General features: G+C 41.7%; 1 protein-coding gene across 1 annotated transcript; it reads right to left on the reverse strand.

Annotated features, from left to right (window-relative positions):
• Window positions 1-963: 963 nt before the first annotated feature.
• On the reverse strand, window positions 964-21161 carry zdhhc9 (zDHHC palmitoyltransferase 9). The gene is made up of 10 exons (XM_020591347.1): window positions 20440-21161; window positions 20098-20312; window positions 12175-12335; window positions 7987-8145; window positions 6447-6641; window positions 6118-6151; window positions 5467-5569; window positions 2956-3059; window positions 2545-2650; window positions 964-1473 (listed from the first exon to the last, which is right to left on the reverse strand). Exons 2-10 carry the CDS (start codon window positions 20259-20261, stop codon window positions 1285-1287), a joined length of 1215 nt encoding a protein of 404 aa, XP_020447003.1. The 5' UTR covers window positions 20262-20312; window positions 20440-21161; the 3' UTR covers window positions 964-1284.
• Between the last annotated feature and the right edge of the window lie 634 nt (window positions 21162-21795).

Below are 21795 nucleotides of genomic sequence, written 5' to 3' on the forward strand. Positions count from 1 at the left end.
GCTAAAGCTCACTAATGAATTAACAGTTTAATTACTGAAATGTTTAAAAAGGTAGGAAACTAACAGACCGACTGTAAAATCACAAGTTGTTGTTGCATGTCAGTTTGTACATTCATAAAACAAAGTGAAGAGTGTGTTTATCAGTGAGCTTTAGTGACACCGACAGGCTGATTTCATATTTTAACCATTGAACAGAGCTGGGCTAGCTGTTTCTAGGCTTTATGCTAAGCTAACAGTAATTTCCCAAAAATGTCAAACTAGTCCTTAAATCATCTCACAACCCGACTGGTTGGGAACCACCATAATATGTGTATAAACACTGGCATTTCTCATTTAACACTGTACCGGAGCGGATTTGGGCTCCTCTCTTGGTAGACCTCAGCTGCATTTCATAGTGCAGCTGTTGTGATAAGGCACTGTTACTACGAGTGTCCACGATCATTAGGAGCCAGGCCTTTTCTCACTCACACTGGATACATGACTTTACTGTGCAGTTTAATCCATTTTGAATCACCGATGTCACGCTACATCCTTGATTATATAAAAATGGAAGGACAGGTGTTGGTCTAAATCAATTAAAAAAATTAAAAGATGCACCTAAGGAACAACAACAGCAACAACAACACTGAATGCAGCAATATCAGAATACAAGGTAGATTTTGCTTGGAAGGAGCCTTTAGTCTGACAGGTGAAATCCTTTTATCTGCACTCAAAAACCTGCTTGTCCAGCCTTTTCATGGTTTGCATAGGGCATGTAATGCGCACACACACACAACAAAAACCATGTATGAAGTTTTATACATGTTCAGAAGTAATGAGGTCTTTGCCAGACACTTGCAAGGAGTATATTTGAATTGGCTTCTCACAATAAATGTCATTATGCAATTTTAAAGAAAAGTAGTAGTACTGACAATCACAGCAACCTGCAGGTGAACTGTGGGGAAGGTATACACAAAGTTTTGTTTTTTTTGTTTTTTTTCCTCTGATGTTCGTGCAGCAGCTTCTCCCCCTGCGTGTCTTTTCCATGCAGTGTTCAGGACTCAGAGGAAGCTGCTGACTTTCTGTGAAACTCTTCCCGCTCGTATAGGAGTCAGAGTCAGGCAAACAGCTCTGCAGCCACCGGTGAGGAGGGGAACACAGAGGAGCTGCAGCAGAAACTGGTTGAATGTCGGAGTCTGAGAATAACCGAGTCACCAGCACAGGAATTAGACATTTAATATTAATGTTTCAGTCCCTGACCAGGCAGGATGCTGGGGCTATGATGACGGCCTCCTCTTTATGCAGCTAATGGGTCTTATCCTCTACATCAGTTTCGGGTGAAGCCAAGGGAGGAACCTTGGGAGCAGGTGGGTGCTCCTCTCTGGGGGAGGGGCTCTTCTCTGCTGAGGCAGCAATGCTCGGCTTGGCATCATCAGGTGTGTGCTCATTGGGGATGAGAGGAGCTGTGGTTTTCTGTAGGCGCAGGACAACATTCTGAAAAGGTGCAGATGCAGCAATAACCACTGACAGTACACTGAACTCCAGCTGAATCTTTTCACAAACAAATAACTAGTGTATTATTACTGGCCACTCCCTAAATCTGTGATGTTGTGTGAAACACAAAAAGGAATTCAGAGAGCTTATCAGACCAGTTTAAGACAAGTAGTGATGAAAAGCATCAACTCAAGTGTTTCACGTTCCAGCCCAGGTTGAAGAAACAGTGACTAAATTAACCAAATCAAGTCAGGCTCTGCAAGACGCACAAAAACAAAAGTCCTGTATACGACTGAATTATTTAAAAGCCAGCATGATTCTGTCAGCTGATCTGTGCCACAGCGAGGAAGGAGGGATCAAGTTTGTATATTTACTGTACTATTAGGACAAGTATTAAGATATCAAACAACCCAGCAATGAACAGGGATAGATTCAATCATAAATACTCAGTACCCAGTAGTCAAAGTGGGTGGGGTCTCTCTCTCTCTCTCTCCCTCTCTACACACACTGAGTCATTGGTACATTTTTATTTATAAAGCCGTTTTGAAGAGACTGCCTCTGTGTGTCTGAATTAATTTCACGCTGCTCATCTTCCAACTACAGTGTCAGATCTCAAAGACAAGAAACAAATTGGTATCACTCGAAAACAAGCGCACTTGTGCAGAATCTTTTTCTTCCTTCTAATTTTTTAGATTATATTTTTAATTTGGACTTATACCGCTCTATGATTTTTGTATTTTATGTGTGCAGATTTTTTTTATATTGTCCAACTTGTTATGTTGCTATCTTGCCAGGATTCTCTTGTAAGAGGTTCTTGACCTCAGTGGGATTTTCCTTTATTAAATGGACACATACATCATGGCGGCCATGTAAAGAGCCACAATCAATGACACTGAAAAGAAAAGTGTTTTCCACTTAGAGCACACTTCATCTCAAACACACCTGCTTTCTTCTCTCTGTAATTTGTTTAATTCCTCCTTTCACTATCCTGTACTTTGCAGCCTCTGTCCACTTTCAAGCCAGACCCAGAAGTGTGTGAAAGGGGAGTGTACTGCATGTGTGTGCGCTCACCGTGGTTTGTGGCACGGCGTTGCTGATGCTGGAGGAGGAGGAGGGTGCAGCAGATGCTGCAGAAACAGTCGAATCCTCCTGCATCAGTCCTCTTCTGTCCAAGACGCTGCAAAGTGAGACAAGGCAAACAGTCACTAACTGCATGTTGCTCGTGATTTTACCAGAATGAGACAAAGATTTAGATCTAATCCATCAGGCACTGATACAAAACTGATTAAAGGAGCATCTGAAAGAAAGCAAAAGATATAACTTAAGATAAATAAACCAAGGAAGATGTATGATTCAGGTTCAAAACAGGCATTCAATACAAAAATCAATCGACCAGCCCTGAGGGAAACTATGCAGCATGTCTCTTCTTCCTGCTATGAGCAAAGCTGTTTACTTCAAGATTTCTTGATCTGACAACGTTACCTCGGGTATGTCGGCCCACAGAGCACCTCACAGCAATTTTTGATGATGTTCTTGTGGCTGTATGGGTTCTGGACTCTGTTCTTTCCTGACCAGGATCCTTTAATCTGAGCAGGACAAAATGTACAGTACACAACATGCATCACCAAACCAGCACCCTAAACACATCCTAACTTACAACCTCACTCCGTTCTCTTTTCAGAAAGATTTTCCCTGTGCTTATATTGTATTCAAAAGCATAGCTCCATTTTTAGATGTTATTCCCAAAGGCTTGGGTTTGACCTACTAAAAGGATCTCGTCAGGGATTTAATGATTTCTAGTTTAATGGGAACTCAGATGTGCTGCTGGATGTCAACAAGCAGCTCAACTACAGAGCAAATCCACTTCAGTAGCTCAGTGAAGAAATCATACAAAGAAGCACGCACGTGTGTATATATACACACACACACACACACACACACACACACACACACACACACAGAAAATAAATCTACCAGTTATTCATCATAATTTTTAATTGCTGTTTTAAGGGTAACCAGCTAAAAACACGGGTTCAATAATATTTAACTGAAAAATGATGCACAAGAAGAGAACTGTTAAAAGTACATACAGTATCCGACCTATTTTCACAGCATGATTTTGTACTGACCAACTCCCCTGCAAGTTAGAGAAAACTGCTTTATTACAAGTGCTACAAATGTAGGTCAACAGTTTGCTCATAAGGTGCCTCGGTGCTGCATAGCTACTCATTGTGTGTTGTGGAGACAGCTGACAGACCATGTGTCATCCAGGGGGACCAGAGCAGCTACAACATGCAGGGTGACTTCTCTTGTTTTTCCCCTCCCTTCCCTGTAACACCCCCCCCTCTCTCTCTCACCAGGTCTCACCCCCCCCTCCTCTCTAACACAGCAGTAGTTCTGGCAGCAGGCCAAGCCCCTGCAGGTATCGATGCATCTATTATTAGAGCCATCATAGATATTGAAACGGCTGTGCTGACAGCCATTGTTTCAACCCCCGGAACAATATTACACTGTAGGTGCACAGTTTCATTACCGATTACTGAAAAAACGAGGCCATGCATCCCACAGGAAAGAAAAAAGGAGACTTATAAATTAATCATTACAAACAAAGTACGAGTACGCTCCCTTGCTTCCAGCCATCTAGAACCTCCCACCATCTCCAACACTGCTGCCGTCTCTCGTCAGTCAGATCTGGGTTAACAAAGCCTCCGATAAAGTACACACACTGTTGACATTAGTATACACAGACAACTTAAATTACTCCCTCTGTGGATTCATCCACCTGCATCACCACCACCCATCCTCTGCTCTACATCAGCGTGAAGGTGTGTCCACGATAAATAATGACTCACCGCTAATGCACCCAAGCAATCGATACTTTTTTCCCTCATTTAGCATCAGAAGCTGCTTCTACGTGTAGCAGACACATTGAGGACTAGGAACCAGCTGCACTGTTCTTGTTTCAGCTCAATTCTGTCATCAGTTTTAATTAAGAATAGCTACGATTCCTAATATTCGTAGGTGATCAAATTATCTTGGGCTGCTAGTGAGCACAGAAGAGTCCAACTGCTGCTTTTAGCAATCAACATATTTACCAGCCAATTTGTCATATGGCTCAGACTGAGCAGAATAAAACTGCTCCTGCTGGATTGGCCACGTCTCCCTTGTAAAGACGCTTCTGCTCTCTTTGTGGCTGAACTGGATAAAAATAGAGTGGATTCATTTTTTTTTTAAAGTATAGGCAAAAACATTAGTCAAACTGTCCATGTGGTCCGACTAGAAATAAGTCTAAATGTGACCTGCAGTCTGCCTTTGTTCTCGCTGCAGCTATAAATAAAGCTTGTAGCTTCAGTTAAGACCTCGGTTTATTCCAGTCTGTTTCCTTTATCGAGTTCACAACAATTTGTCTTTGCTTTAGTGTACAATATAATAACAAATAATATAGCTTGGTTTAATAAGCTACAGTTTACTAGCGCTCTGTCCTTGTCCCTGAACGAGGCGCCACCGTTGTCAAGGAAACTGCTCTGTGGTCTTAGAAATTGTAGTGTTTAAACCCCGGCAACGTGTGTTTATCTTTCCAGCCACATGAAGCCAAGCAGCCTGATCCAATATTAATAGACGTCTTCTGAAAACTGTACCTCGTCACCATTATGTGCCTCATTATGTTCATGTAAATGACAAGTGCAGAATATGGAGGTACATTTTATTTGTGCTGAGAACTCAACATGGACCATTAAGTCCACTTGAAGCCTTAATACTCATAATCAAGTTTTATATGTGGGCAGTACAACAGATCATCATTTTGGAATAAAGTACTATGATAATAATGCCACAAATAAAACCAAAGAATTAGTTAATGCTGTTAGTCCATGTGTTCATGAGTCAAGGTTCAGTTGCATAAAGACCTTGTGAAACCTAAAACAAACCAGATGCAAAGTGCAGCACTGTGCCTCACAGCCATGTTTAAAGGAACATGCATTAAGATGCACTTACGTCCTCATTGGTGGTCTGGTTGAGAGAGATCAGGTAAGTGTGGAAGCCGGTCAGTCCCACCACGGACCACAGGGTGAAGAAGCACACCAACACCTCCAGCACAGTGAACTCGAGTTAAGAACACAGCAACAGATGTTTTGTGTCTGATGCACGGCCGATGATTAAACAGTGGACAGCAGGTGATAGCAAAATGGCAGATAGTTACACAACATGATAAATTCAGTGATGGTCAGTGGAAGAACTGGTCTAAAGAAGAGTACAGGACAGGAGGGATTTACCCTTTTTTATTATTCCAGGCCATAACTGACACGTGCATGTTTTTACTTAAAGAATATTAGAAAGAAGACAAACCTTTGTTTCAGGCATATGTAACACCATCCCAGGTTAACCCTGGCTGGTGTTGCTATTCCCCAAATTCAATAAAGAACAGGACAGAGCTGCCAGTGGTGGTCTAAACTCTGACAGCATTCAGACTGGCTTCCACAGAGTCCATGTGCTGGTGGTGAACAGTAACACTACTACTTACTGTAGCTACACTATGTCCCAGGCCTGACATGCACGCTATAGATGAGATGTGTTAATGTTTTTCTTTTCTCTTCTATAGAAGCAGCTGTTTATCAGATATGTTATGATCCCAGATTAAAAGGATATGTTCCAGGTGTTTCCTTCAGTGTGCTCAACTCCACTGAAAACACAATACAAAGTATTAAGATAACAAGCCCGGAGCTAATTATGACTAGAAACACTCCTACCCAACAAAGAGGAAACAGAACAAGGAAGCAGGAGGATGAGAATAAAAGAGGAATCATGTCAGGCTGTCAGGTGCTGTTACATGTCAGGTCACACTTCAGACAAACTGTGGTCTGAGTTAGGTCATAGTTTCAGCACATGTGCATGTATTTGCAAATACACAGGAAAATGCTTGTGAGCTACTGCATGTGAAAGGTTGTCCTTCCTGTTTTTCTACATTTTGCAGCCTTACGTACATGCATAATACGCCTGCGTGTCCCTTCTGATTAAAAAAAGTAGAAACTCACGCATGACCATGTGGACGATGTCAAAAGTGAAGATATAAATGGTGAGCATGGAGAGGGACAGGGTGAACAGGTAGAAGTATCGGTAGTTCCTCTTGCCCACACAGTTGCCCACCCATGGACAGTGGTGATCAAAACGGTCTGAAAAAGAGGAAATGTCACCGGTCAAGAGTCCACACACACCAACTTCTTTACAAAACAGATGTTTTTAGGAATCAAACTAATTTTAAAAATAAACCAGTATCAGCTGAAGTCAAAGCTGTTTTGTGCATCAGCCTCTGTAAACACACACAGTCTAAATATAACGACGACTTCCTCTTCTATCATTTGGAGGAGAGCCAAATGAAAACAGGGCAGAGTCAAAAAAGGTAAACATCATGCTTCACACATTTCTCTGCAGCAGACACTCCACCGGATGGAGTTTCACCACAGCAAACAAGCATAAACATGAGACACGAAGCAGCTTGTAGGTATAAGATCAAAACAAACAGATCATTTTATCTTTATGGTTCTGAGAGAAATGGCTGAACTAACGGATTAAGTTGACTCCCTCAGTATTAAATTTGCTTCTAGCGCAACCATTAGATCAAAAGTTGTTTTTGTAAAGTATTTTGCTTGTGACCAAAAACCTGCTACAGTAATGAGATTCCCATCAGCCTCAATCGTACTTTCTTGCCGGCTGCTAATCAGCGACTGTTGGCACAGCCTCACACAGCCGCTAGCATGGCTGTAGCGTCGTCGTGTTGTCCTCCCAGCACAGTAGAGCGTCCCCTGTGCTGTTAATGACGTCAAATTAGAGCTAATCTGTCCAAATACTCACCAACTTCACTGTACATCCAACATCTCATAGTATATTGACCACAAAAGTCCCCAAGTGCAATATGTGACATGGTCTGGCTGCATATTCTGCGAGAGACTTTCACAAGTTAAGTTGAGAATGAAAAGCTAAGAATCCAGTTAAAGAGGGACTGAGGCCTGCTGTGTGTCATGTTTGGACTGTGTGTGTGTTTCTGAGGCAGGTGGTCACAGATGAACCAGTGTTCATAGTGACTGAGCACCTCTTCCCTCACTGAGCCACCACTGTCTCCTCTCATATGGCCTAGGAGTCCACGCTGCCCTCAGCCACATTCCTCAATCAATCATCAGCCGCCATTATTCTGCAGGGCTGACAGACATGGCTGCATACACATAAATCACAGATTTTAAAATTCACAAACACTCCCTATGAAGTTTTTTTTTGGTCCGTTCATTTTCTAGATCTTCTGCACCACATCTGCTTAGTCCAACATCTTAGTTATAAAGCTCTGAATATTACTTCATTTAATTATTGTGACAAAATTGTGAAGATATACATTTGACATCAAAGCTTCAGTAATAATCGTCACATATTCCCCCCCCCTCCACACACTTTTCTATTTCTGAATAACTGGACTAAGCCTTTGTTTGGACAACGATTCCTGATGGTAGATGAGAAGCAGTTTCTTACCGACACAGTTATCACAGATGCTGCAGTGAGATGCCCGAGGTGGTCGGAAGATCTTGCAGGTGTAGCAGTACTTAAGCTTGACGATCTGATTGTTGATCTGAACGTTGCGAATTCGAGGTGGGGCGCGCTGCCCGGTGGGGACATTCCCATTGGCAGCCTCTGTGGAAAGAAAAATCACATTGTCAGTTTCTTGCTGTGCTATGGCAGTGTATTATATTAGTCTGTACAGTGGCTCAGTACTCTGTTCACCTGCTATATATTTGTTAATCAGATTGTGAGAGATGCGGTATGAGACTCGGGTGACAAGAACAAGAAAAACTGTTGACTGAACATCAGTGGTACTGTAAGAACAATGGTTAATGGGGATTTACTGTGTGGGTATCAACCAACTGTCCAAACCTTTTACATGACACGGTCCCGTCTCTGCAGAGCAGTCTCCCACCAAAAGAAATTCTCATACATTTTCGCAGCAATTCGGATTTGTCTGATTATGTTGCACTGCAGGAGCTGAGAGAGGCTGGCTAATGACCTGAGGGTTGCTGGCTGGAGACTGTCTCAGGAGAGTAACCGTTAGGATAAATAAATAAATAAATAGATTTAAAAAATCTACAATTAACATGCTGCACTGGGCTGGTGTGAACGAGGAGTTAATGGAAGAGAGCAAGCATGCTCGTTTGACTTTCTGGGGATACATTAAGATAAAAAAAGGCTCAATGAATTAAATCATCTGGGCACAGAAAGGGTTTAGAGATCATACATTAATTAAATTGAATATTTACCATTAGTATAAAGCTCTCAGTAACCGTTATCTGTTAAACCTAAACCGTTTTTGCATAATTAAATCATAGTGAAATTAGCATTTTACAAGCTTGTGTCAGAGCCATCCATAATTAAACTTTATTTATATAGCGCCTTTCCTACAGAACATCTCCATAAATATCTACAGATATAAAGGTTGTAACATTTAATTTATCTGACAGCACTAAACACTCTGCATTATGAATCTAAACAACATAGGTTTAGTGGGTTCCAGTATAAACTCAGAGAATAAATTAATGAGTCATCACTCACAGATGATGAAAGCCAAGTCCAAGAGGATGCCTCTCCTCGTATTAGCCGCCCCCCCCCCCCCAAGACTAGTCGCTAATAGGCTGAGGGGACAGAGCATCAAAGCTGCAGTGGCTTCATCCTCACGCCTGCCTCAGCATCAGAATGAGATCCGACATCCATACCTGGCTGCGCGTGTTAGCACGCCCACACTCATAACAGCAAGCAGATATCTAACACATTAAAAAGACACTGTACAGGGACTTGAAGAGGATGGAAGCTGTTAAAATAAGTGTTTCATTTAGGCTACTGCAGTGCATATTCTGTCATGTGCTACAGCTTTGTATAAAACCCGGCAGCAAGGGGAAACCGCTAGCCTGGATGTCCAACTGTAATAAAATCTGTTTACCTGCACCTCTAAAGCTCATGAATTAACACAGTCCAGTATATCTAGCTTAACTGGTATAAAAAAAAATAATACATTTGCCTTTTTTATTATTATTATTTGGGAACGAGAGCAAGTTCAGATCCTGCATTTTAAATTTTGTTGGTAAAGGGTCCGACTATGGCTTGTGCCATTAACTGAAGATGCACTGTAGCTTATAAATGTTAACGCTATAGATTTGACTAATTCCCCTACAAATAAATACATTAAAAGACTTTGTGTCATACTGCTTGAACCCAACACTGTCTGTGTGGATATCATTTGTGTAGTAACTTGCTGGACCAAACAAAACCTCTAAAACCGTCAGTCGTTTATTGTTCTCCGAACATTTTCTCATTCTCCGCAGCTTCCCTTTTGGGATTTGCGACTTTGTTGTGTTTTAGCCATACAAACAGTAAATGGATGTGTGAAAAACAAAAGCTGCTGAAGAGTGAGAAAGTTTAACATGTTACATTTCTGCATCCCAAAGAGTGCCAAGATTGAAACACACTGAAATCCAGAATAGCTGCCGTCACATGCCTTGTTTTGTTGTCGCTTTATGGCATTTGGTGGATTTTTTTTTCTCTTTGTTTTATATAAATGTGTTAAAACTAGTATATCTGACGTCACCTTGCGGTGGGACTGAATGGTGGCTTTACTGCTAACGAGATAATCACTAGTTCTGACATACATTATTCTCAGTGTGATATCATATAAACGTCATGTCACAGCCAAAACGAGTTTGACCACCAAGCGGTATGAGTCACAGTCATGATGAGAGAAGTGATGGCCACCAGCTAAACCGTTCTGAGGGCCGAGTGCCTCAGCCTTGCTTTTACAGCCCTCCTGTTGCGAACAAAGACTGGTCTCCACCCGTGGCTGATGTGTGGAGTGAGAGAGACTGGGTGGAGGCTGATGGACATTGTGAATCTTTCACAGAGACAAAGAGCGAACAGCCACGCTGGCAGACAGGGAGGGAGGGGCACAAAGATGCATTAGAGAATGACTTATCCCTCCAGATAGAGAGAGAGAGTCTGGACAGCCCAGGCAACGGACATGAAAAATACAGAAGTGCCCTGTTGGTGAAGCCAACAAGGACCTTTTATCTTTGGAAAGGATTTTAAGTCATTATTATACAGCAGAAAGTTTGTTTTGTAAAATGAGACAAACAGTCAGTGTAATGAGTTCATGTTACAGTGAACACGCTCAACCTTTAGCGACAGTCAGGAACAAACCTGTTCCCTGCTTCACTACCCTTATACACTGCCGTATTTATGGCTCTGAAATACTTTCACTTGAGCTTCTTTCATCCAACTTGCAGTGCACATCTGTGGATGTCATTTTATACAGCGACTAAGAGATTTATACACTACAACAACCTTGATGATGATAAAACAGCACAAGCTGTAATAATAAACCATCCTGTTGACTTAACATTTGAATGCGTGTAAACCGTCCTGTTGACTTAACATTTGAATGCGTGTAGATAAGGTGTTTGGGCCTAGTGGCATTATCAGTACTGACTGAACAATAGCATTGCACACTTCAAGGACAGGTACACAACTGTCACACCAGACCACATGTCACTTCACTGCTGGATAAATCTGCACCGGATCTTGCTTTATCAGTGAAAGGTGCATGAATACATGGGGGTGGCTTTACTCTTTATACTAGCAGATCTGTCTTTATACCCTCTACAAATGCTGCTCAACACGCCTTCTTCTGATTCACCACCGTACGCTTCAAATTCCAGTTAAAACACAGGATTTCATGAAGTGTTCATCATTTTTGAAATGTTCCATCTGATGTAAGCGGGCAGATATCAGGAATATCATATTTTCAGTTTGCTTAAACCGAGAAACAACACGTCTCGGTCATTGGTTGGATCTTTGTCATTTTACTGGGTAAATATCACATTCACATACTCAAACACGCCTCTTGTAATTTCTTTCTTGTTGACTTTGTACAAACGTTTTGAGCCTCAACTTTGTATCAAATATAAACAATAAAAGTGAAAAACCATAAAGTGATATTTATTATATTTACTTTGCTCTTAACATTTGTATTTACTTTTGTTTTGCTACAACGTTGGCCTGGTTTCCTTATTTTAGTTATTGCTCAGTATTTATATTTTGTTTTTGCTTGATAAAGATGACGGGGAAAACTACTGACAGATATACCTAAAGATTTTTTTTTTACTTTGGGCAGATTCAGTTATGAATATTTCATATTATATAGATTTGAAGCCAAGTTTTAATGGGAACAGTGAAGAGTCAAGAGCTCAGATGGTTAAGAAAATAATAGTTTAAAAGTCGGGCGGCACAAAAGTGCAGTGGTTAGTACTGCTGCCTCACAGCAAAGGTTCCAAATTGGAGCCCGGGCTGAGCCGGGGCCTTTCTGTGTGGAGTTTGCATGCTCACCCTCTGTCTGCGTGTTTCTCTGACTTCCTCCCACAGTCCAAAGACATGCAGCTTAGGTTGACTGGCAACTCTAAATTGCTTCTAGAAGTGTGCATGTGGGTCATTTATCTACATGTCAGCCCTGTGATAGACTGGCGACCTGTCCAGATTGGACTCCGCCTCTTGCCCAATGTCAGCTGGGATTGGCTATGCCCCCCGTTAGGATAATCGTTACAGATAATAGATGGATGGATAGCTTTAAAAGTCCAATGATAATAAAGGCATTGTCTTTTTCTGTAAACCACTCATGTAACTCACCAATTTCCATCTCGATGAACATAGCTTCCTCTGGAAGGGCCCGTGGCAGCACCCCTGGGTCACTGAAGCTGGTCCTCAGCAACATAGCTATGACGAAGAGGAAGAGCAGGACAGCGAAAACAGGGATGGCGGGAGACAGATGGACAGCCAAGTACGGACATCTGTAGAAGAAAAAAGGATTAGGTAAAAATGTGGGTTAAGTTTATTCTAGGAAGGTGAAGAGGGGATCACTTTCTTCATTTAGTGATCAGCTGTCAAGCCAGTTTTTATTCTTTTTGGCCTTATAGTGTAAAGGTGCAGAGACAATATCCTGAACAGAAAGAGAAGAGCCTTCTCAAAAAGAGCACGTGCAAAGACGACACGACAATGTGCATATTCTGAATTGGTGCTCTGGGCATTAGGTCACAAACTGTGAAAGCTGTCCTTTCTCTGGTCTGTGCCGAAGTCATGGCCGTGAATAAACAACGTCACGACACATTCCCCTCACCTTCTGGAGAGTGGAGAAACATTAGCCTATTTCTGTTTGCCAGGCCCTTGATATGAGAGCCAGCAGGGCTGCTCCAAAAAAGACCTGCTGCTCAGTGCGATAACAGATGCAAGCTGCAGAGCAACGTGCTGCAACAGAACAGAGCACCAAAGGCTTCTGGGTGGAGTTACCAACTGTGCTTCCTCATCTCCCTCCCATGTGGTTGGGCTCATATTTTCATAACACTAATGTTGCACTACAGGATGACAAGGCTATTGTTCCACATCTTGTACAAGACTAACATTTGTATTGCATGTCATGCACAACGCTCCCACACAGCTGACACACACACACACTCATATGGAAATGGTTCAGTGGGCAACTGAAACCCGATGTCGAAGTAAACATTTACAAACTACATTGTATATACAAATTCTTGTTTGCTGAAGTAATTTGTTTTACATACAACATCTGAAGTAATTTGTTAAAATTAGTGCCTCTGCAGTTATTTTGATAAATCAACTAATTTTTCCCAAGCAAAAATCCCAAACATCTGAGGGCTGCAGCTCCTTCCATTATACAAACCAAATGATTAAACCATTACTCTAGCACTACTGTGTGATGACATTTTTATTACTATTAATATGTGATTCCTTGTGGTTTGGATTTTAGCACTTTATGGTTATAGCTGTTTTATTTCAAATCCAGCGTGGGGGATTATAGAACCAACAACAAAATGATGTGTCAATACACTGACATTTCATAATTAAAGGTCAAAATAAGTCAAGTTGTTAATCAATATTAAAATAAATCTGACTTTCCTTTTAGAAATGATCATTTATCAACCTTAATCATGCAAAAATGTTAAATATCTGCCAGTTTTTAAAAACTGAGGTTTGCTACTTTACTCTGTTTTATAGAACTTTCAACAGTATATCTTTTGGGATTTCTTGCCATCTGCTACAGAGCAAACTAAATTTTGTGTCTTGACTGAATGGCATTTCATCAGTCCTCCCACGCACAGCAGGAAGTTTAAAATAAAAGGGATATAGTGAACTAAACAACCGCCAGTCAGCACAACATGGCAGAGAGCAAAGTCCATCTGTTCAGTCACACTGTGTACAGTGGATGAACCAGGAACATCAGCATACCTGAGCGCTGGCTAGACAACAACACACCTGCTGGACTAGTCTGAGCAGTTTCCCTGCAATGCCTTTTTTTTTTCCCCCCACGCTAATGGAAAGCAGGAGCAGAGATCAAATCAATAGAAATTTCCACTGGAGCAGGCCTGTTAGGCGTGTTTGCCCCATTTGTCAGTGCAGAGACAGCAGAGAGCAGCCAGTGGATTTGGACTGAGGGGAGCAGTCTGTCGATGAAGCGCAATTCCCGTAATGATGACTGGTAGGTATTGGAGGCGCACTCTATCATCTCTTCCCATCAAGCCTCCACATCCTTCCTGGATGTGACCGTTTCCTGTGCTGTTGTGGGGCAGGGCGGTGCTGTCACAGTGACGCTGTGTGTTCATCAGTCACTACAGAGGCAGCAGAAAAACTGGACTCAGTCGGGCCCCGTGTCCATGAGAGGAAAATGTTTTCATCAGCGAGGTGATCAATCAGACCACCAACTGATACTCACATGCACACCCTCGCTCCCTTAACTTTCTCCCTCTCTGTTCAACCAGCAACACTGGTGGCAAGTATTTAAATGCATCTAATCACGCACTTCACTGAGGTACAGTACTTGCTTTACCTTGAGGGTCTTAACATTTGTACTCAGTCTATTCATTTTATTTGACAACTACAGTTACTGGTAACTGCATCTTAAAAGGCTAAAATATGATGCAATCTGCACTGTAAATTCAACTGCTGTAAAACGGGAATACTTCCACCCTGACAAGACAAAAATTACAATTCTATTTACATGGTAAAAGAATAGTTTAGAAATGACGGGAACTATATGCATTTGCTTTCAATACGACTCTCGCCTCTTTATGGCGAAGCTGAAGGTGCCAGTCAGGTCCGCTGGTTGCTGTGTACGTGGTGCAGATTAAAGCTACTCTACCTAATTTCTTTTCAATCCTCTAGAGGGTTTACCGAGACTCAAACTGACTCCATAACAGCTCTTTGCCCCTCTCATTACATTCTGTTTCCTAGTAACTGCAAACTATAAATGCCTGATTGCAGCAAACTACAAAATACAGCGTCTAGTCCAAAGCTCAGACCAGCAGAATGCTCTGGTTACTGCTGATGTGACACAAAGCTCAAATCACTCCCAAATTAACATCATGACCATACCAGGTCAATAATGATACCAAAAACAAACACATTAGCTTTAGATGCCAACACATCCAGAAGGAAGACCACCACATCTGAATCAAATGTGAGCCCTTTGGCTTCTTTTAACACTCTCCATCTCAAAAAGCCAAACAGGTGTTAACCCAGCCCCCAGCTTGAAATACATGTTGCATAAGAACAATAATCACATAAAGTAATTATACAGTATAATATAAGAGAAGCCACTGAAAGTGTGACACCGACTTTGCTGTGTGTGTACAAGTGGGTGGGTATTAGATCCATTAGGGCGTGTCTACAGCAGACTGATTCAGTTTTAACTCGGCAAGACATGAGAAGCCTCTAAAGTTGGGATACCACTAAATTAAATCACTAACTTCTCAGCAATAAAACTCAGGATGACCAGGTCACCATGTCATGGCCTGGCGACTGACTCATGAGGTTTTACCTCTGTGGAACATTTCGAGCCAGTCCTTTAATATTTAACAATTGTAAGACGCTGCAGACCTGCATGAATCATGCTACAAATAAACTATGTGATTGTTGTGCAGGAAGACCTACAGTGAGCCTCACTAACAGGCCTCTGTCACACAAACATCTGGAGACTGCCCGCTTTAGGGCACTGCTGAGAAAATAAATAAATAAATAAATAAAAAGCTTACAAACTGTACTTGCCCTCTCTCCTTTTCCACATACAGACAGAAACTCTCTCCATTACCCAACATGATAAATATCCACATTAGACAGAGGCTTCATACTTCTTTTGCCCTTTTCCACAGATGGGATCATGCTTCTCCACTTTGTGCCTCTAGTGTTTTACCATTACATTCAAGTCACAGAGCCAAAAACTAAATGTCCAATGAACATCCAGAAGTTTGTTTAACTGACCACGTTGCTTTTCTGAAGGAATCTGCAGAATTCAGTCTTCTAACCATCTGGATTACAAAAATCAACATGCATTTTTTTTTTCTTTCCAAACAACTGAATGCATAGCGCCACAATATAAATGCACTGGTAATACTGGTCTACAAATAGCTAGCCAGAAACATCATTTAGATTTTTCTGAAGGGTACAACGTGTTGCTGGTTTTAAATCAGTGTTCCTTGATATGCAAAATTTATGAGAGATGAAACTTTTAAACCAGGGTCATGGACCTTTTTCTGAGATTGATCAGAGATGTTTCATAATAGAAAACTATGTATAATAGTGATAAACCCAATGACTTAATTTGACCCACATGAAAGACAATGTGATTTTTAGCATGATTAGAGGAAACTGTCTCTATACACTTCCTCTAGAAGAGCATCTACTTAAGACTAAACACATGGTGATAAACTGAGGAAAAAAAGTTACTTTATCCTCCAAATAAAGCAGAACTCTCCTCTTGCCAGGGAAGCTTCCAGAGAACGAAGCCTATAGACCACTGTTGCTATAAAATGAGTATGTACCCCGAATAGAGCATAAATCATGTTATTGCTCATTCAGCCTGGGCAGGCAGCCGCTTTTGTAGTTGGCTAATGGGGAGATGGATAGGGGGGTTAGATGCTGAGGGAGGCTCAGAGGTTGGTTACAAGATCTCCTCTGCTGCCACTTGCTCTGCAGGCTCAGCCCTTCACTTTATTGCTCCTTTGTTACACATTTACATATTATCAGGATGACTACAGGCGCTTGAAACTATGTGCACCTTGTAGCATGTAGACAGAGTGCAAACACACAGCCAGAAACAATCAGTCTCACTACATGTACATACGCTTCCCTGGCCTTGTAGCTCAGGGTCCTGGGGTGGACAAACAGATGACACACTGCCCCTTGTGTTCCAGTTTCATGTTCCTTCTTCCAAGCACCATAGGTGGCTATCCATGTGAACATACAGTAAGCATGCATGTGCATGCACAGACACAAATGAGAACCAAACTAGTGAACATGCAACTGTGAGGAAGCCTCCTGTGGATATTTACAGGAGGTAGATGACTACCAGAGCCTTTTACACAGCACCTTTCAAAGCCTGTAGTAACCCAATGTAATATCAGTGTGTAAAATGCCATTTAAAAAAATGGTAAGTGGATACTAGATGGGTACAAAACCAACAGAATAAGGACACACACACACTCCTAAAATTGCTTCCACCTATAACGGGAAGGGGGGGGGGGCTGGACCTTCCTCTTCAGTGAATATTTAACTTGTTCCTCATGAGTCTATTTGCATATTCATCCATTTATTTCTGCAGTTTAGCACCGATTAAAGCACAGAGCTTTGTCAGCAAGGGGTACTGATGGCTGGTCGTAAAAGTGAGACGTCTGCTCGATGGGTGGGGGATATGAGCCAGCGCACACCAAGACACTGCCCTTTCTGTTCTCCATCAGTGCAGCTCATAGCACAACCTCGATCCTCCGCAAAACAAGGACACCGCACTACAAAGACAACAGAATAGTGCATGTAAAATGCACAAAATGAGCCTACACACCAAGCTTCGTTTCTTAAAATTAGATAATGATGCAGTGTCATGCATCTTTTGTGTGCACAGTAGACTGCAGTACAGTGTTTAATTGATGCCAAACCTTTTACGAATTGAATTATCAATCACACTAGCTACAGCTGTAACAATTAGTCGATTTACTGATTGAGAAAAAAAAAAAAAATCAGTTACTAGTTTATAATTAACATCTTGAGCAGGTGCATGTTTACCCTGCTCAACATCTTGCAAATATTGGATAATTAGCACAAAGAACAACCGAGGTGGATGGGAATGTCATTAGTCTTACAGGTACTCAGTCATAAATTAGTATTGATCAGTCATTTTGACCTGGCTATGGCACCAGCTGAAAACTCAGAGGATAACCAAAGTAATTATAATTAATTCTGAGAGGAACATGAATGTCTGTACCAAACTTCATGCCAATCCATGCAACACTTGTAGACCAAGGTGGTGGCTTGACCAACATTGCTATACCACTCTCATGGCTACAAACACAACATTTCCTGCTTCTTCTCAAATGTGAGGATGTGCTGCTTTTCTTTGACTCTAAACATATCGTTGAGCTCTACACTGTTGCTCAAACAATACATTGGCTTAAATATGTGTTCATTCATTATTAAATTAACTGTTAGCAGCAACACTAATACTAACTGAGGAAATGCTACAATACCAAGAAATACTGGCATTAATGTTTAAATGCTTCTATTTAACATAGCTGCAAATTGGCAATTTGCAAATGCATTAAACCTCAGGGCCTTTTTTCAGGAGGCTTTTTGTGTGTCAGGGGTTTAAATCAGATCGTATCAACATGCTGTGTAAGTACGAGTTTGAATATTGCCCCATGTTGTCTCAGCCCAATCCCAACCTTAATATCTTTTCCCCCCCAAGAAAGATTATTATATTTTGCTGTAATATGAACACAGCATGCTAATAACCCTCGGGCCATTAGTCACCAAAATGCCTTCTCTGGGCTCTGGATGTTCAGTGTGAGCAGTGTCATCGGTCTCTGTGCTCTGAGCCGGACAAGAGCTCCTTCTGCCGGGCTCAAAGGGAAGCAGGGGGCCATTAAAGTGCAGAGCAGACAGAGATGGGAAGGGCCTGGAATAAGAACGAGCAACTACTTCTCTCCTTTGCTATGCTCCAAATCCATTTGGCGTGGTAGTGGCATACACCCCCACATTCAAGAGAAGTTACCACATTACAGTCCAAGATTTGTGCTAAATCACTGTGCTTGCAATTTTGTCGGTTAAAAACTGACAAGGAAGGAGAGGAGAGAGAGGAAATATGGGGAACAACAACAAAAAGTGGGTAGCAGTCTAGATGAGAAGCAGTGATGCTTCATGATGATTGTTCAGAACAAAACCAATCCTCGGTACAGAGCTTTAAATGACTGGCTGAACCCTCCATCCCAGCTGACCGACAGTGTCTGCCGGGCTAATAGGTCCACCAGGTCGTAGCAGCAGTAGTGGACTGAGACAGAACTGCTGAGGCAACAAAAATAGTGACTCTCTCTTCCTAAACCGGAGACAAGCCTGGACAGCTAAGGCTATTAGACATTAACCACCTCAGTGTGGTCCATCAATAAACTGGAGCTGGAACAACTATTTCAATCAATCATCCAAGTCCTTTTTAATGCAAAAATACCAAATATTTGCTGGCTCAAGGTTCTCAAATATAAAGTTTTGATGCTTTTTCTTTGTCATATATTACAGTAAACTGAACATTTTGGGGTGAGATACAATACATCAGCTTGGGCTAAGGAAAATGACTGTCTATTGGGTATTTTTCACTACGTCCTGACATTTCACTGACAAAATGATTAGACTAACTGAAAGAACAATTGGCAGATCAATCAATAATGAAAAGAACTGTTGCAGCCCTGCAGTACTTTCAAACGATTATCATTTGGTCTACGAGTATAAAAACATGGTGAAGCGTCCATCACAAGCTCGCAGGGCCCAGGCTGATGCCTTCAAGTATTCTGTTTTGTCCAAACAGTCCATTTGGTTTATTTATTGGAAGCTATAGAAACAGGAAAATATACACACCAAGGCAGACGGAACCCATGCATGCATTACTGAACGAGCCTACTGGACCTGGGCCCAGGAAGAACTGGGAACTGTGGGAATGGACTGTTTGACTTTTCAACAGAAAGGCGAACAACTTCAAAATTATTCTACTACAAAAAATACAAAAACCATTAAAAAGAGACACTAAATTACTAAAAACTGACGGAGAAGACCCCAATGGCAGCAAAAGGACTACAAAAACATGTCAAATGATGGAAATGTAAAACTACAAATGTGTATGAAAAACGTAAAATAAAGCCAAAACTAGTGAAACTTTGTGTAAAATGACTGCAGAGATGCAAATTGAATAAAAGTGAACAAAAAGGCTAAAACAGATGCACAAAAAGACAAACTGACATGATGTTGCTCAATCTATGAGTCTTTTTTTTTGAGTGTGTGCCATTGTCTTATAAAACATTCTGAAACCAAAGAACACTGACTTTCTCAAAAACTGGCTCAAGACTATTCTTACAACATCTTTCAGTGAATTTTGTGTAAATGAACTAATGGATAAGAGTAACATGGCGTGAACCAGAGTGACTTCTGAATACTTTGGAGGAAATCATAAACGGTTTAGTCCATGGTTCACTGGTTAGGAGTCAGAATGAGGACATGACTCACTCAAAGGCGAAGAAGAGGGCGCAGGTCCCGACGATGAGGAACAGGGTCAGGTAGAAGACTCCTTTCTGCCGGGCCATCATCACTCGTCCGTCGCAGCAGAAGGTGTTTTTACCCGGGAGCTTCTCCCATTTTCGCACCTTTCGCGTTATCATCACCGCCGACATGGTGTCCTCTTTTCAGCTCAGTCCTTCTCTGGGTTAACGTCAGGTGTTATACTGTGAAATTCAGACAATAAGCCGATGTGGCTGGAGGGGATCTTGCTCGTCTATGTGCTTACAATTACTGTTGCGTTAATGTTACACACAGTGCACTGGCAAAAAAGCAAACAAACACAAGACTTACTCAGCAGTATTAAAGATTTCAGCACAGGGCGACGAATGTGAAGCATGGTCCTTTCGTTTAAAGTGTCGCAGTCGCATCAGTGTTTTCTAATCCATGTTATTTGCAGCTTCCCGTCTGTACCGCAGCGTGTCATTCCCACATTGACGCTTTCACGCTGCTCAGACAATCTCGGATCTCTCACCGTCCACTTAGTGTTGGAAATGACTAGAAATGAATCCAGGTGCTCGCGGCAGATGTCTCCCAAGTAGCAGCTAGAAAATCTGGCTGAGGCAGTGGCATTAGGGGCGCGGACATTGACCGGCTGACATTCATATCATCTCGATAAATCATAAATGATGGTGACGTTACAGGCGAGCTGCTCCGTGTCCACAGAAATCAGACCGTGACCATGCTGCTGGACAGTCATTTAACCTTCGTGGACAAAAATACTTAAAAAAACAATCATCGCAGCCTGCATGGACGCCAGCGTGTAAAGCTGTTAATGGGCTCTTTTCCCGCAGGATGGCAGCTCTCGGTTTTAGTCAATGGCAGCAGGAAACACGCCTAGATAGAAATGTCTAATCTTAAAGGGGCAGGACAGGTAAAACAAAAAGGGAACAATGGACATAGGTCCACTTTACATCACATAAACATGTCTCGCCTTTAGTATTACCCAGGGGAGGAGAGTGTAAAGAAGGGCATTGGGTTAATTGGTAATAGACACCAGGTGTATTAATCCCTCAAGTGTTGCTCCATGTGGCATTTAAAGGCTCCAGAGGGCAGAAGATCACAGCGCAGGGTCCTCAGAGAAATTCATCTTTTAAATTACAATTACCATCATTTTTATTTGTGTCCCATGCTAATTGGTTTATTTTATTATCTTTGCATGTCCACAGCCAAAACCCTGGGTGGCCAATCTACTCTGGATAGACTCTAAAGCAGCAGTGTTAGTAGTAGTGGTCTATCTTTAAAAATGACACACCAAAGAATGTTTCAATAACCTCAACCTAAGCCTTTTTTTTAATTTTAGTAACTGTAGTAACCTCAGTCCACATGACCTTACAGCTTAATTTAAAGTCTGTGTGGATACATGTGCATGGTGAAAGGATAAATAAAGACGATTACAGTGCTGTGTAATACAAGCTATGTAACAGCCCATGCTAAATCTTTTTAAGTACTGGCATAAAAAGTGTAATTTCAGTATTGGCTCTCCTCAGTCATACAGCCATTAAAGCCTCCTTGTTGCTTCAGAGGCGAAGAGATGGCACTTTATCAGACGGTTTATCAGGGGAGGGCTGGACCATAAACAAACCATAACATCCTTCATTCCCAGTTTTTCTGGAAATTATAGACCTGATATAGAAAAGCCACTGTATG

Source organism: Monopterus albus, unplaced genomic scaffold (assembly GCF_001952655.1).
Source record: "Monopterus albus unplaced genomic scaffold, M_albus_1.0 scaffold2.1, whole genome shotgun sequence".
Lineage (NCBI taxonomy): Eukaryota > Metazoa > Chordata > Actinopteri > Synbranchiformes > Synbranchidae > Monopterus > Monopterus albus.